General features: G+C 38.6%; 1 protein-coding gene across 1 annotated transcript in view; it reads left to right on the forward strand.

Moving 5' to 3' along the window:
• Positions 1 to 334: 334 nt before the first annotated feature.
• The window catches only part of UGGT1 (UDP-glucose glycoprotein glucosyltransferase 1), a gene marked incomplete at its 5' end in the record, with an annotated part of 21,799 nt that continues 6,637 nt past the window's right edge, over positions 335 to 15,496 (forward strand). Inside the window, 14 exons of the mRNA XM_009700018.1 lie at positions 335 to 437; positions 1,798 to 1,821; positions 2,311 to 2,405; positions 3,047 to 3,253; positions 3,894 to 4,025; positions 4,988 to 5,118; positions 7,504 to 7,599; positions 7,906 to 8,008; positions 8,489 to 8,568; positions 9,056 to 9,245; positions 11,524 to 11,682; positions 13,461 to 13,546; positions 13,888 to 13,972; positions 15,001 to 15,089. Coding sequence (XP_009698320.1) covers positions 335 to 437; positions 1,798 to 1,821; positions 2,311 to 2,405; positions 3,047 to 3,253; positions 3,894 to 4,025; positions 4,988 to 5,118; positions 7,504 to 7,599; positions 7,906 to 8,008; positions 8,489 to 8,568; positions 9,056 to 9,245; positions 11,524 to 11,682; positions 13,461 to 13,546; positions 13,888 to 13,972; positions 15,001 to 15,089 — 1,580 coding nt within the window. The remainder of the gene's footprint in view (positions 438 to 1,797; positions 1,822 to 2,310; positions 2,406 to 3,046; positions 3,254 to 3,893; positions 4,026 to 4,987; positions 5,119 to 7,503; positions 7,600 to 7,905; positions 8,009 to 8,488; positions 8,569 to 9,055; positions 9,246 to 11,523; positions 11,683 to 13,460; positions 13,547 to 13,887; positions 13,973 to 15,000; positions 15,090 to 15,496) is intronic.

The raw sequence follows: 15,496 nt of genomic DNA on the forward strand, positions 1-15,496 counted from the left end.
ATACTATATATGTATATATATAATGTATATATAAAATGTATACTATTTACATAAAATAACCTCAGCTAAGTGAGAGCTGAACAATTCTTTCAACTAACTTCTGCATATCAAATATGCAATGTAGTTGTTCATGTAACTTATGAGACAAAAATGTGACTTAGGAGACAACAAAAATATATTCCTTAGCTTATATATTAACAGTGGAAATGTGATACTGCTTTTTATGTCTCAAGGAACAAAATGGGGTGTGTTCTTAGTGTTCTGGTAATAGTAGAGATTTTTCTTTCATTTTACATGGAATAGTTGCTTTGACATCTAATACTTTTTCTCTTCCTCAGATAACTTTTATGTGGATGACTTTGCTCGATTTACCACGTTGGATTCTAAAGATAAGACAGCTGCTGTTGCAAACAGCATGACCTACTTAACAAAGAAAGGTAACTCTTGCAGTGGATTAGGAACCCAAATCTAATCTTCCTGTGTTTTTCCAAGCATATATACCGTACTCAACACGTGCACTGAGCCTTGTTCAGGCCTGTGGGTAATGGTGCAATCTAACTGTTAAAAAGAAAGTGTTTTGTTGGTTTGGTTTGGTTTGGTTTGGTTTTAAATAAGGCACGACATCTATGTGAAACAAGAATGTTCCTCTCTTTAAACCCAGCCCAGCTTTCAATGAATAATGAAGTCCCTCCCAACCTGCTCTTGCTGTATTACAAATGACCACCAGAAATGCAGCAGTGTAAGCTCTGGTCCTGCAGCGACACTGACCAGAAAAATACAAAAGAGGTTCTAGCTCTCTGTCTTGTAATTCAAAATTACTCGAAGCTACATGGATTCAGAAGAAAATAGTTTTTGCCCATTATATAAGACAACACCTGACATGAGCTCTGCTGCTTTTATTGCTCCAGTGCATGTACTGCTTTCTCAGTGATGGTATTGTTTTATTACAGTTAAACATAAAGTCCCCCGTTAGTCTTAAAACTCAGCTGTACTTCTCAATGTAAGAAATGCATGCACAGACATGATACAGAGCTTAATCAGGCCTTTCCTATATCCATTTCAGTTAGGCATCATAAATAAGCTGCTGTCATTTGAACCAATTCCTCTTGTTCCTGTCTGCCATCTTTACTACTCTCACAGGTGTCTCCAGCCACTGCCACCTGCATGCACTGCCTTAACTGTTCCCTTTGCTCCTTCTCTCTTGTATTTGCCCTTAGTTCATGTTCCATCACTTAGATCTGAACAAATTAATTAAACCTACACCTCTGCATGCTCATTTGAAAGTGTGCATTAATTTGCAATCCCATGGCTTGGCAGTTTTGGGTCACTTAAGATATTTAATAACTGGTACCTGATTACAGTAATGCTGTAGCACATTTATTTTCTAAAATAAACGGAAAGTTATATGTATTGCTGGCTCAGCAACAGAATGGAAATAGCACTGTCATGCTAGTTTTTGAAGAGGGAAGATAACAGAGATGGTTAACATCCAAGTCATAATGGCGTGGCAGTTGTTGCAAATGGTCCTTCAGAATGATGCCTTCCTGGTATGGTATGTCACTGGTAATACGCAGTGTAATGAGTGCTGTAGCATGACAATAATGCACCAGTCTATTTGAGGGGAAGAAAAAGTCAAAGCTTATTCTAATAAAATTAGCATAAACTTATTGCTTGTTGGACTTCAGTGATTCAGTTATGCACAGTACAGTGCTGCAGCTTCTTGATACACATTGGGATTACTGTCAAATTATTAATGTCTCTCTCCTTTCCCCCCTTTCCTTTCTGCTTTTTGACCAGGAATGTCTTCCAAGGAGATTTATGGTAACTCATGCTTTAGCATTTCATATGTTGCTGTTCTGGGAATTTTCTGGTTCCTTTATAACATTGTCTTTAGAACCAGCAGGAAATGAAGCAAGCTGTTTAAATGCATGTTTGCTTCAGCACTTTTTTCTCTATACAAAACTGATTTTGTGAACTAACAGCTTCAGTACGAAGAAGCAGTATGTCTGTACCGTAGCTGGAATCTGTTACAGGTTCCTTTATAATTTCTAAATTAAAAAGGAACAAAAAAAATTAAAAACAAAAAAATCTAGCTTAGAAATAGTGATGCATGCTGTCCCATATGGGTTTTCTGAATGAGGCAGATGAAACCTAATATAATACCAATACTATTATTCTTGTCTTGCCAGACTTCATAGCTTAGCTTCATGCATAGCTTTCCTGTCTAATTTTACTTTTTTTGAAATCTTTGCATGTGCTTTCCTTCCCTTCATCCTCAAATTTCTCCCACTCTTTTTTTTTAAATTGCAGATGATTCCTTTGTTAGACCAGTTACTTTCTGGATTGTTGGTGATTTTGATAAACCTTCAGGGAGGCAATTGTTGTATGATGCAATTAAACATCAGGTAGGTAATGTTTTCATCTGAACAGGTTAGCAGTGCTAATAAAGCAGTAGGTAGAGGCTTGAAAAACACAGGTTATGCTTCTTCCTGTTGTATGACCCAGGGAGATTGGTTCTCCCTGCAGCGTCTCTAATTTCCAGCCTCATCTTATTTGTAGGGGCTGGAAGATCACTGACCTTCTTGTACTAGGACAGAACAGAATCTACAATGAAGAACATATGTTCTTTTAAGCCCATGGTTCTAAATTGAAGATGTCTGTGTTTTGCTTTGGGGATGAACATGAGCATTGCTCTCTACTGTGTCTCATTTGTTCTGGGAAGACAACTGAGTCATAAAAACAGATAGCTTACTCCTAAATCACTGTTTTGCCAGACTTCTGAGTGTTGGCTGTGGTCCTATATGTTATGTAGCATGGTATTACCTAGAAGATTCCTGCCACAGTGGTGCCTATACGTAAACTCAATACTCGATGTTAAATTAGTTCATCCTTTTAACCTTGTGCTGTTATTTACCTAATTTGGAACCTGGTTTTCTGGTTAAGAAATACAAAGCTTTTGCTATAGTGTTTATTATAATAGATTTATTCTCATTTAAAACACACCTGAAATCTAAAACTTTCCTAATGCATGTTTTGTTAAACACAGAAATCCAGCAATAACATTAGAATTAGCATGATTAATAATCCTAGTGAAGATCCAAACAGCCAGAATACACTTGTCGCTAAAGCCATATGGGCAGCCCTACAGACACAAACGTCAAATAACGCCAAGAACTTCATCACCAAAATGGCAAAAGAAGAAATTGCAAAGGCAGTAGAGGCAGGAGCCGACATTTTGGAATTTGCTGTTGGGGTAAGCATGTTTGTTGGCATTTACAAAGGGGTAGGCTACTTCTAATGAATCTAATGAATCTTTTAGTGTAGCATGTTCATATGCAAAAGAGGCAGTGACAATGGAGAGTAACACTGTTGGTTTTGCCTTTGTGGTTTGTTTGGGTTTTTTTCTCTGAAAGGTAAACTTATGTAAATATAACAGTGCATTACACATCAAAGCTACATAACTTAGAAAAGTCAAAAGGAATGCAGATTCAGGGATCTGTTTAAGTGAGTCAGTTGTTTCTTGGGGGATTAAGAGAGAACTATAATTTTTTAAAAAGCTGAGAAGAACCCTACATTTCTGAAAGTTTGTTTGTTTTTTTTTTTTTAAAAAAGTTAGCCAAAAATCACTTAAGAACAGAATAATGTGTTTTTAGGCAACTGGTCTGAGTAGCAACAACTACTAGGGCTGTGGCCCTTCACATTAGAAGTTGGGATAATGTTTGAAGGCGACACACAAGAACTAGGTTTAAGACCACAAAGAAAAGGGGCCTGCGGATAAATTTTAGCAAGGTATAAAGATGTTCTTCAATGGAACCAAAAAAGGTACATTTAAAAAAAGTGTGCAGAGGTGTACTTTTCTTCCCATTTCAATGTCAAGTATTCTTTTCTTTCAGGGTATGGATATCAATATCTTCAAAGAAGCCTTTGAATCTCCCAAGGTGGATTTTATTCTGTCCCATGCTATATATTGCAGAGACGTTCTAAAGCTGAAGAAGGGGCAGAGGGCTGTGATCAGCAATGGAAGGGTGAGATCAATGAGCAGACAGTAAAAGCAATATTCCACATGTGGGAAAGAAGCAGACCTTGAGCAGCACAGTCTAAGGATAACACACAGAGTCTCACCCTTCTTTAGGTCTCAGCAGTCTTTAGGACCGCTTTCAGTTTGATTTATTCAGACCTGCGTGACCTTTCCTTTGTACTGTGTGCAGGGAGTTGTTGGTGTTTTGTAGAAATTCACACCTCTTAATAACAGAGTTGCTTTCACGTTGGCAGTGAATTGAATCCAGGGGTGGAAAAGGATGATAAATTTGAAAGATTGTGCTGCTTCAGTTCATTGGGCAAAATGCTGCCATATCTGGCCCTGACCAAGGTGGCTGGGTCCCTTCTACCAGCTCCTTTTACAATAGCTACATAGATTAGGCAAATGATGTTACAGTAGTATTTCACTGCAAATAATTAAACCCAGCCGTGTACAGCATTAAGTTTTCTTTTGTCATCTGCTTCCTAGTTAGGAAGAAAACTTGTGAGTTCCAGTGGTTACTGTATACTTGATGGGTTAAAAATTTCAAGTGAGGAGTTGTGGTATTCTGTTTCTCTCATTAGCAAAATAGCAAGAATTGCCTAGGTAGCTTTTAGGCTTCTGAAGGCCAGAGGAATGAGATTTGCTAGAGTCTTGCTGGACTACTGGAATTGGCCCAGTATTCTGTTGCCCCTTAAAGATGTAGTATTGCATGTACAAATTTAATATGTCCGAATTTTGCAAACCAAGCACTCAGTGAAAATTTTAAGCATGCATTTTATGCCTTAGTCTGGGACTCTTGGCACTAAACAGCTAGATTTATCTGTTAAACTCTGCTGCCATTGACATTAATACCAGCCTAAACAGCTGATACCGACTGAGACTGGGCTGGATTATTTATTTAATACATCTTTGAATTTTGTCTCAGTGTAGCCTTTACCTAACAATGCTGATCCCGCTTTTTTGTAGATTATTGGCCCATTAGAGGATGGTGAGATGTTCAATCAGGATGATTTTCATCTCCTTGAGAATATCATACTAAAGACATCAGGACAGAAAATCAAATCTCAGATTCAGCAGCTGGGATTCGAAGAAGATCTGTAAGTAAATGTGAAGAGGCTTACAGAAAAGTGGTGGTACTCTGATAATGGGATTTTCTGCAGCCTGGAGAAAGCTTTATTAAGTACAGTCTGGATAGGTGCTATAAACAAACATGCATGCGTTCATATGGTCAAGGCTCAGCTGTTCAGAGGGGCAAGTGAGAAAGGAAAAATATGTACATTATCTCTGTTGGATTTAAAGTGCTTTAGTAGACTCTTTTGTAGTCCACCATCTCCTAGAGGTATGGAGCTGTATCTGTATCCCCCAGATTCAGGAGGCAATTCTGAGAGTACTGGCAACCCTACTATGGTACTGTGCTCAGTGTTCACCATTCTCGATTCATTATCTACACCTAGTAGCAACCTGCCATGGCTGGTCCGTTACCTTGTAACAGAAGTTGGAGGAGTTGTGTTGGCTGGAGCCTCACTGACAAGCAGCAACAAACTGGGACAATGCCCAAGTCTGTAGGCATTTACTACAGAACTGTTCAAGTGAACATGAAACAGTAAATGTATTGGTACTCACTGAGAGTCCCTGGATCACAGCAGCATGGGCGGCAACAGCCTGCTGTGTTATCTGAGGAGTTCAGGAAGCGGTTTCTTGGATTGGGGGCAGGGAGGGATATTAAATAGACTGAAAAAATAAAGAATGAGGGTGGTGATGCATTCTACAGGGGCTGGCTACATTCATTGCTGTGTTCAGCCAGATGAAGTTTCATTCAAGGTTTAGCTGACTCTGGTTGGTGACAGCGTCACTAACGGAGAAGACATCTGTATGCAGAGAAGAGTTATCTGCTGCTGTGGGATGTGTTATGAAGTGGTATAAATTGCTGCGCATTATTACATTTATTCTTGAAAATGCTTTCTGCACTGGATTACCTTTCTGCTTCTCTAAATGGAAGAGAAGCCTAACTTTTCATTAATACTAAAAGGCCTTTGGACTTCTTCCTGACACACTGTTTTAAACCATTTACCTCTAATATGTCAGGGTTTCAGAACTCATATGTAGGATTACTGTGGTATTGATTTAAAAGCAGAAAGAACAGAAGAAAATGAGACACTAGAGGATGCTTTCTAAATCTGTTTGCGGTTCAGTGAAAAGTGCTGCTTAGCCTATCAATACAAAAATTATTTTAATAATGTGTTTCACTGTCAGTACTACGGAATCATGTAAACTACTTTTAACTTTTTTAAGAGGAACAACAGGAAAAGAGGTAGAGATAACAAAATTAAAATCACTGTTCTAGATAATTATTGCAAAAAGCATAAAGGTGATCTAATCAAAAGAAAGCCATCTTCAGGTTCAAAAGAACTGAAGTCCATAGATGTGCGATTTGTGTGTTGGAGCTCATAGCTAAGAAGATAGTTTCTCTCATGTTTAGCGTTATATTTTTCTGTGATGCTGCTTGACTGTTAAAGGCTGGTCAGGTAAGTTAAGCATGAGGTCTTTTGTGCAGAAATCTTGTGTGATCCTGAATCCTAGGAGGACAGGTTTTAACAGCATTCCAAACACTTTTGCATCCATTGCTATGTTGGGAATCAAAAGAGAAGTAAGGGTGATAGGGCAGAGGAAGAGTTTGAACATAGGCTAGTTTTGAACAGAGCAGTTGTTTTCTGGTTTCAGTGCTGCCAAAGTTTTTTCAGAAGCTTTTGAAATTATCTGTTGCATTGGAAAACGCTTGTAGAACTTTGAAGACTTCGCCAGGCTTGTGGTTTTGGTATGAACAATTTAAACAGCTATCACTAAAATCTATGAGTGACTTAATTCAGGAAAAGCTGACAGACCTTCAAAGTATAGTATTGCTTCTTGGCAAAGCTATGATGTACAAATCCATTTTCATTGAATTTTCAACACTTTCTACATTTTCAAGATTACATATATTCTTAAAATACTAGACTGAAAATTTATGGGAACAATAAAAAGGAAGAAGTTGTCAGAAGTAATTCTCTTCTAGTGATAGGACCCCTCTCTCTCAAAAGTTTCTCCACATACAGGATTACTTCATAGTTCTTAGAGTTGCAGTGTAAAATGGGAAGAGTGCTGTGAAACACGGGTTTGATCTGAATGGCTTACAGGTCTAAACAGGTTGGTGAAGTTCAGGAATGCAATGCCTGTAGCATGGTTGACCCCTAAAATACCAGCCGTTCTGTATTTTTTAGAGTTAAACCCTTTGGCACGCTCAGTAATAAGGCTGCAACCTGTTTAAATTAATGGCAGATTAACACTTAAATATGTTTAATCCTTCAGAGCTTGGGTAAAGAGGTAGTAAAAGTGTTAGTGTATCTGAATTCAGTCTGTCTGCTCTTTTGCTGCTAACTGGCAAAAATGTGACAAGTACATGCATTTTCTGAGTATCTGTAAACTTTTTTTTTCCTTCTTTTCAGTGCAAGTGACTTGGTAATGAAAGTGGATGCTCTCCTTTCTGCTCAACCAAAAGGAGAGGCAAGGATTGAATATCATTTTTTCGAAGAACGATACAGGTATAAGATTGCTGGCGTTTGCTGAGCAATATGCTTTTCTTTGTCTTTAACGTTCCCGTTCTTTTATGCTGCATTTAACTTAAAAAAAAAATAAATCCAAGTAGCAATAGCAAAGTCCCCAACAGTTTTTAGGGCACAGTGAGATTCCAGAAATTATCTGTTTACCTAGCTCTATGTTTGTATATATGTATTTTTTTCTCTATCTAGTTTCAAAAGGTGTGTAGCATTTAGGAAGTAAATGGACAGTGGTTTTCCTATGTTTATCCATACGTTTGATACTTAAAAATTGCTTTTTCTTCTGTTTAGTGCAGTTAAACTGAGACCAAAAGAGGGGGAGACATACTTTGATGTTGTGGCTATTGTCGATCCTGTGACTAGAGATGCTCAAAGACTTGCTCCGTTACTTTTGGTATGTATACAATGTTGTAATGCATTTCATGGCAATTTCAGAAAGTTGTCTCAGTTCTGTAATTTTGGAATGTTTATCTTCCTCCTTGACTGGATGGTGACCACTGGCTTTCTAATAGTGTGTCTGAGTTGCACAATACATTTATTAGTGGAAAAGCTGATTACCCTATACTACTCACTAACAAGATCATGCTTAGATATCATCTAGATAGCTTTTAGTTTCACCAGTTTAACAGCTGAGTTTGCAGTGACTCTGTTCTTGAGGAAGAAAGTCTCTGCATTCCAAAAAGAATACCTGCAATGTGAGGGAGCAGGTAACTGTTCTTCTGAAAACCACCAATTAAAAGGTGGGTGTGGTAAAGCAAATAATGAGAAGGGAGGATTGAGCAGGTAACGTGCCTCCTTGAGGTCCTGTCTATAAAAACAGTGGTCAGCTTTCCTAGTTAGCATTTTAAGGGATGTCTTTTTCTCATTACTTTAGGTTTTGAACCAATTGATAAATATGAACCTAAGAGTGTTTATGAACTGCCAGTCCAAGCTTTCTGACATGCCACTGAAAAGGTAAGCAATACCATGCTAGGGTTAAAAAGAGAGAGAAAAAGAAAAACCTGTTGGAATGTGCAAGCACAGAAACATGGTCAGCTGTCCTATAGGAATTCTCAATAACTGCTTTGAGCTTGTTTATGTAGTAGCATGATTTTCCACAGAGAATTTGGGAATTTGTGGATAGCATGAGGTAATTCTGCTGGTTTACCAGTTGGGTGCTTTTTTTTTGGGGTGTGTGTATGTGTATATGTATGTACAAAAAAAAGTGAACTAACTTACTAGTCTTAATAGTTGAGTCTTGCATATTCTGTTTGGTCCTTCAAGATGAAAAGTCTGACCTGTTCTAAGGTCAACACAACCTGTGTTGCTTTGGACAAAGCCTCGGAGACATTGGAGGTCTGGGAAAGCCAACACTGTCACACTTTCAGCAAGTTCAATGAGAGTGAAATATTTGCAAAGTTTGGCAGAAATATGTTCTAACATTTTCCTTCTGAAATTTCAGTTTTTATCGTTATGTTTTGGAGCCGGAGATTTCTTTCACAGCAGATAACAACTTTGCTCCAGCACCAATTGCTAAGTTTTTGGATATGCCCCAGTCTCCACTGTTCACTTTGAACCTAAATACTCCTGAGAGCTGGATGGTGGAATCTGTCAGAACCCCCTATGACCTTGATAATATTTACTTAGAGGAGGTAAGAGAAATCAACATGTTCCTATTACTGCATTTAAATGGTGGTGTTTGTTTTTCCAAGGCTTATTTTTGTAATGGGAAAGAAATGTAGAATTTTAAAATGCTAATAAAAATAGAAATATGGGTATTAATGTCTTTTACATTTGCAGATCCCTAAACATTTTCTAGGAGGGAAGCAGGTAAATCAAGCTTGCTGACAGTAAGATTGCTGTTCTCAATTACTCATGGATGCCTGAACCACAGGTTGAACAATACTGTAGGCTTGAAGCAGATCCTACAGATACTTTGAGTGTGTGTATATATATGACATTTCAGAGTGTCCTGAGCTAGAAACAAAGAAACTCTTTGTTGGGTCATTAAAAAATTTTTTCAATTTGTTAGTTTAAAAATCCTTTCAGGTTAGAGCTCCCTACAGCTTATGCCACAACTAAAAAATGATTGTTATTTTTTAAACCTTTTTAGAAATTTTGAAGTAAGATCTGAGTCCTGTTCCAGTAAGTAAATTCTACATACTTTCCCTTGCTCCGAGAAGCCACCAAGCTGGTTTTAGTTACCTGTTCATTTCACAGCTTTTGTTACTGGCAAACACTCCTGTGGCCCACAAAAGGATATGCAGTTTCAATAAAACAGTGAAATCGGTGCAGCAGAAATCCACTCAATTGCAGTGGGTTTAGGAGCTGACTGCTGCTTGAATTAGACTATTAGAATGAGGCAGTCAGATAGTTTTGGTTCCTCCCCCACCCCCCCCCTTGAAATAAGCCATTGTTTAGTTGGCCTTGAAGAACTGCAGATATACATTAAACCCAGTAATTTTGTATGCATAATCCAGCATATGTAAAAGATGCCAGACTGACAGCTCTGGAGGCTGAAGTCCTCTATTTATCTGTAGAATGGGTATGGCATGGGCAGTGGCAGGACAAGCTTCCCCACCGATACACCTCAACCCTGGCCTGGAAGAACCACTCTAGAGGTGCGAGGGAAGCGCAGGCTCCCAAACCAGCCAGCCCTGGGCCTTGTCGGCCGAGACAGGCCACAGCAGCCCCAGCTGTGCAGGTGACTCCTGCAGTACGGAAACCTGCCTGCTGCGGGTGTGATGAGATTGTCAAACCCTTGACACAACAGGCCTCTTGAAAATCAACAGTCTGTACAACCTTGTGCTCATTACTAACGTGCGTTCCTTTCTCACTGAACGTTATATTATTAGTCTCCTCTTTTGCATCTCTCTGATATCATTTGGGAATACGATGCACTATAGTGGCAGAGTCTGCTATTGCTAATCCTGTGCTACTAGTATTCAGAAATCTAGGAAATTGGGTGTTTGTTGTTGTGTGGCTTAGTTTTTTGTTTGGTTTGTTTGGGTTTAAGGTTTTTTTTCTTTTCATCTCTTAACCTAACTGGAAAGCCATAAATGAACCACCAAATGGCTGATACTGCTACTCATTTCAAGCTTCTGACTCCCATGCCCCCCCCCCCGAGAGACAGGGGGATTAAATGCTTCAGGCATTTGAAGTACCATCCAGAGCCTCCAAATAAACAGTAGCTTTACTTTTGCAGGTGCACAATTTCCAATTCCTAATATGCAGTCTGTTGGTGCTGTAGCAGTGAAACTGTCATTTTGGATGTGCAATGAGAGAAGATGCTTTGTGAGATTAGGCTAATGTTACTGTTGCTTATGTAGTGTCCTCAGGCTACAGCTGAATTTAGCCTGGTAGGGACCCAAGGGTTTTTGGGCTTGTGGGTTGTTTGAGTTTCTCCTTCTTTCCTTTTTTCCTTGGCAGTTTTGTTTAGTGTAGAAAAAAGGAATTGGTCTGACAGCACCCTAGCACACTGTAAGAGTAATGCAGAGCAAAAAAATGTTTATTTCAGATGATAACTATTAGATGAGACTAGCTTTAAACAGATTTAGGTTCAAAGCTCTGGAGTCCATGATATACTTTTTACGAGATGCCAGACTGATCACTTACTTGACTACATTCTCCAATAAATGTTAGGAAAAATAATAATTGTAAAATAGAACAACAGTCCTTCCCTTTTCTTATCCTAGCATCTTGCAAGTTGAGATCCAAATATTTTAGGTCAGGGACACTCTTAACAATATGTGTGTGAAGTTTGTCACTTGAAGGAGCTGAGCATTTTGAGGCTTTCTAGATACTTGTTTAATAAAATTACTCTGGTAAAATTGCTATTTAATTACTATGGCTATTTTAGAGAGTAACTGAATGACTAAAAATTTGCACTTCAGAGTTAGTGCTGAATTCAGCAGTATCTTCTCCTTACAGGTGGATAATGTTGTAGCTGCAGAATATGAACTGGAGTATCTGCTTCTGGAAGGACACTGCTATGATATTACTACGGGACAGCCACCTCGGGGACTCCAGTTTACACTGGGAACTTCAACCAGTCCCATCATTGTTGATACCATTGTTATGGCCAACTTGGTAAGCATTCAATTGAAACTGGCAACGAGTAACTGGTCCTCCAGTCAGCACAACCACTTGCAGAAGCCACTGAGTATTTTCTACTATGGGGGTTATGGATATGTGGTGTTACTCTCCACAGTTGCTTGCAAATATATCAGAACCACATAATTCCTAACATTGATGTCTAGAACCTTGCAGTGTACTTCTTTGTCTCTTACCTTTTTCAAGATACACTCCTTTCCCTTCAGCTTGCTGAGGAGAGTCTTCTGGAATATCTTTAAATGATGCCTATATCCTTAAGGAACCTCTTTCCAGGGAAGGTCAGACAGTTCTGTTTTTTCTAGACAGGGTACTCCTTAGACCAAGCACTCTGGTATTTTAAGCCTCAGGTGGACAGTTGTCTTGTTTTGGGACCCATTTCTTCAGGAGATCTATGGAACAAATGGAGAGAGTCAGCAAGAATAGCCAACATTTTAGAAAATAAAGGAAGTGTGAAAGAATGGGAATTGCTTTATTTAGTTGAGCAAAGGTGACAGAAATCCAAGTGTGTGATTGTTCCCTGCAGCTGTCTTTACAGGGTAGCTGTGTGAGGGATGAGTCTGTTCTCAGTGTCTGCACTGGGCAGTGAGAGAGGTAATGGCCTGAAATTATGGCAAGGGAAGTTAGCCACTGGAATATTTTCTTGATATGTAATGTTAGTGAAAAACTGGATTAAATTGCTTTTTGTGAGTTTTTTGGAATCTTTAAATGTATTAAAGAAAAAGCATGGAAAAAATGTTCACTGATGCTAAATATTTTAAAATTCTTACACTCACTTTCTATTTCTCTGTGCCTTTTCTTAGCCAAAGTATATCCTATAATGATGTAATATCTCTCATTGTAGAAAGGAAGATGACCCTTATTTTATGTGTGATTGCATTGTGTGTGTATGTTAGGGAGTAAAGCTTCATGGCTTCGAGGTGTCTTTTTTCTAATTAGTTAAAACAAAGTGTATGTACCACTGTATACAATGCTGTATCTGGGAATCCTCTTCCTCAGCTCAGTGTCTGTTCTGTGCAGGGGTATGAAGAGACCAGGAACATGCTCTGTGATTTTTTATTTGTAAAGCAGACTGGTTCACATACAGAATTGCATGCATTTGGGGTCACAGTACAAAACTGGATGGGACACTGAAGCCTTGCTACAAATATTTATGTCTTCTGTAGGTGTAGTAATCTGTATCACAGAAAAAAGTACTCAGATCTGGAACCTGAAACTTCAAAAAGACTTGTATACAATGTTTGAATTTCACATTTGTAATTTTTTTTCAGTTCTGTAGAAGAGATATCTTATAAATTATGTTACCATTTCCTGCTGTAGATGAAATACCAGTCTGTAGAGCTTCAAAATTCTTTTAGATTTTGTTTTGTAGGCAGACCTTTCATGCACTGCTGTGTAGTTACCAACTAGTGTTTTGAAATTCATGCACGCCTTCATGAAGGCAAGCTTTTACAGAAAAAAACCTTGAGATTGCACTGTTCCCATCAGGACACCCTGAAGACTTTCTCATCTAACGAATAATGCCAGACCTTTCCATACTCCTGTCTCTTATGGAAAAAACAACTATTTGGAATGAAACTTCTGGGGTTTTTCTCCTGTTCTCTGGGTTTTAAAGCCTTAAGGTTATGTTAATCAGCTAGCTTACAAATAACTATTTTCAGATATAAAACAGTGGGTCAAAATACGTGACTTAAAAACTTGTTTTTTTCTAGATTTGCATTTTCTGGAAGCTGACACGTGTTCTTTTCACTTTACAGGGTTACTTCCAGTTAAAAGCCAATCCTGGTGCATGGACTCTGAGACTGAGAAAGGGCAGATCTGAGGATATCTACAGAATCTACAGGTAGGACGGTATAAGAAAACACTTTCATCTTTTTATTGTGAAACTTTTGAACTCGGTAGGCATTGTAATATGTAATATCTAACAGTTCCCTTGCCAAAGTGTAGTGAACTGAACAGCAAATTACATTTCGTACTGAACATAAGTTATGTGAGATGAAATGAAGTAATTAACTAAAAAAACCCAGTAAGAATGTGTGTTCAAATACCTGTACTTGTAACTTTGTCACGTCTCAAACCTATTTTACAGTGCTAAGGCTTAATACCGTGTAGAAAAATGTGTAGAAGAAATAAAGAACGTATTTCTGCTTTGTAGTAAAGGTCAGTATTTTACTGTATTTTCAGCCATGATGGCACAGACTCTCCACCTGAAGCTAGCGAAGTTATTGTTGTTCTCAACAACTTCAAGAGCAAAATTATTAAAGTGAAGGTGAGTTTAAAACTAGAGTTGCTCTTAAAAAAAAAAAGACTGTTTGATGGATAGTGGGGAAGAAACTTTGATTAAGGCCTGATAATCCCTTCCTCCAAGCATACATTTGAGGCGGTTTGCACAAAGTTCACATCACAGTATCAATAACGGAATTATCTGTAGACTTGGTTTTAGTTTTTTTGACACAGGAGGGAATGACATGTAACTCCTGTTCCTTTCATGTGCCCATGAGAAACAATCAGGCTCACATTTTACTGACTCAGTTGTGCTTGTGGCTTCAGAAAAAAAACAGTCAGTTTTGTATGTTCTCTATATATCTAGTAATAAACATTCAGTGTATCCATTGAGTCAGTATTTTATCTGCTACAGATAAATTTTACTCCTCTGGCAATACATTTTCTATCTGATACAGAGTACATGAGAATACATTTTAAAAAAAAAAAAAAGGTAAATTAGTAATCTACCGTCTCTTAGGGTTGTCTGTCAGATAACACCTTAGCTGAAAAGTTTAAGGAGGACAACTGATAGATAAGTGATAGTTATAACACATCCAGTTCACAGTTCCTCACAGGATTGACTTGTGCTAGAGTGATTCTGGGATGTTCTCCTGGTTCACTGCCTTGTTTTTGTATCTGCTTTGGAGTCTCAGTGGTCAATAATACCTCTTAGAAACAGAAAGTGGTGGAGGTGGTGTGTTGGGGTTTTTTTTGGGGGGGGAGGGGGAGGGATATGTGGGTTGGCTTTTTTCTTTGCTAGTCTCCATCATGAAAGGTGGTCACTAAACACCTCTTAGCAAAGCATTTTAACTACCTACACTAACAGGCCTTTGGTGTCTGAAAACAGCTTTGGAACCTGCTCAGAAAAATGTCAGTTCACTACTAAGCTGTTTCTCCAGACAGCTTAAGTTACCTATCAGCTCTCTGGACACCATTCAAACAGATACAAACAGAGCCAGTGTCCACATAACTCTCCACAGCTGTTTGCCCAATATGTGGTTCTGCTCACTAAAGCAATGTTATGCTTTACAGGTTCAGAAAAAAATAGATATGATGAATGAAGATCTACTAAGTGATGGCACCAGTGAGAATGAATCTGGATTTTGGGAATCTCTCAAATGGTAAAACTAATTCAGTAATAACCTGCAAGTCTCTTGAAACTAGAAAACTATTTGATGATACAGTTAGGTCTGCGGTATTCCATAGCTGTCTATTAAGACTACATGAATTTAGGGCTATCTTTCATTAGACTCTGTTTCTAGACAACTGGGCTACTGCTTTGCACCTGCTTACCTTCCCTTACCCCCACTGCTACTTGGCAGCCTGAAAACATTGTTCGTTTCCAGGAGCTGCATCTCAGCCTGCAATCTTCCAACTGAATCGGTGTTAATACAGGGAGGTATTGGGTCTTCCATGTCTGGGTCTGCAGCACTCTGCCTGCTGGAGGATACCCTGACTAATGGGGGGGGCGGAGGCAACACCAAACCCCACAGCTCTACTATATTAAACCAACACTCTAGCAATTTAT

The sequence above is a fragment of the Cariama cristata genome, unplaced genomic scaffold, assembly GCF_000690535.1.
Source record: "Cariama cristata isolate BGI_N322 unplaced genomic scaffold, ASM69053v1 scaffold220, whole genome shotgun sequence".
In the NCBI taxonomy this organism is placed as follows: domain Eukaryota; kingdom Metazoa; phylum Chordata; class Aves; order Cariamiformes; family Cariamidae; genus Cariama; species Cariama cristata.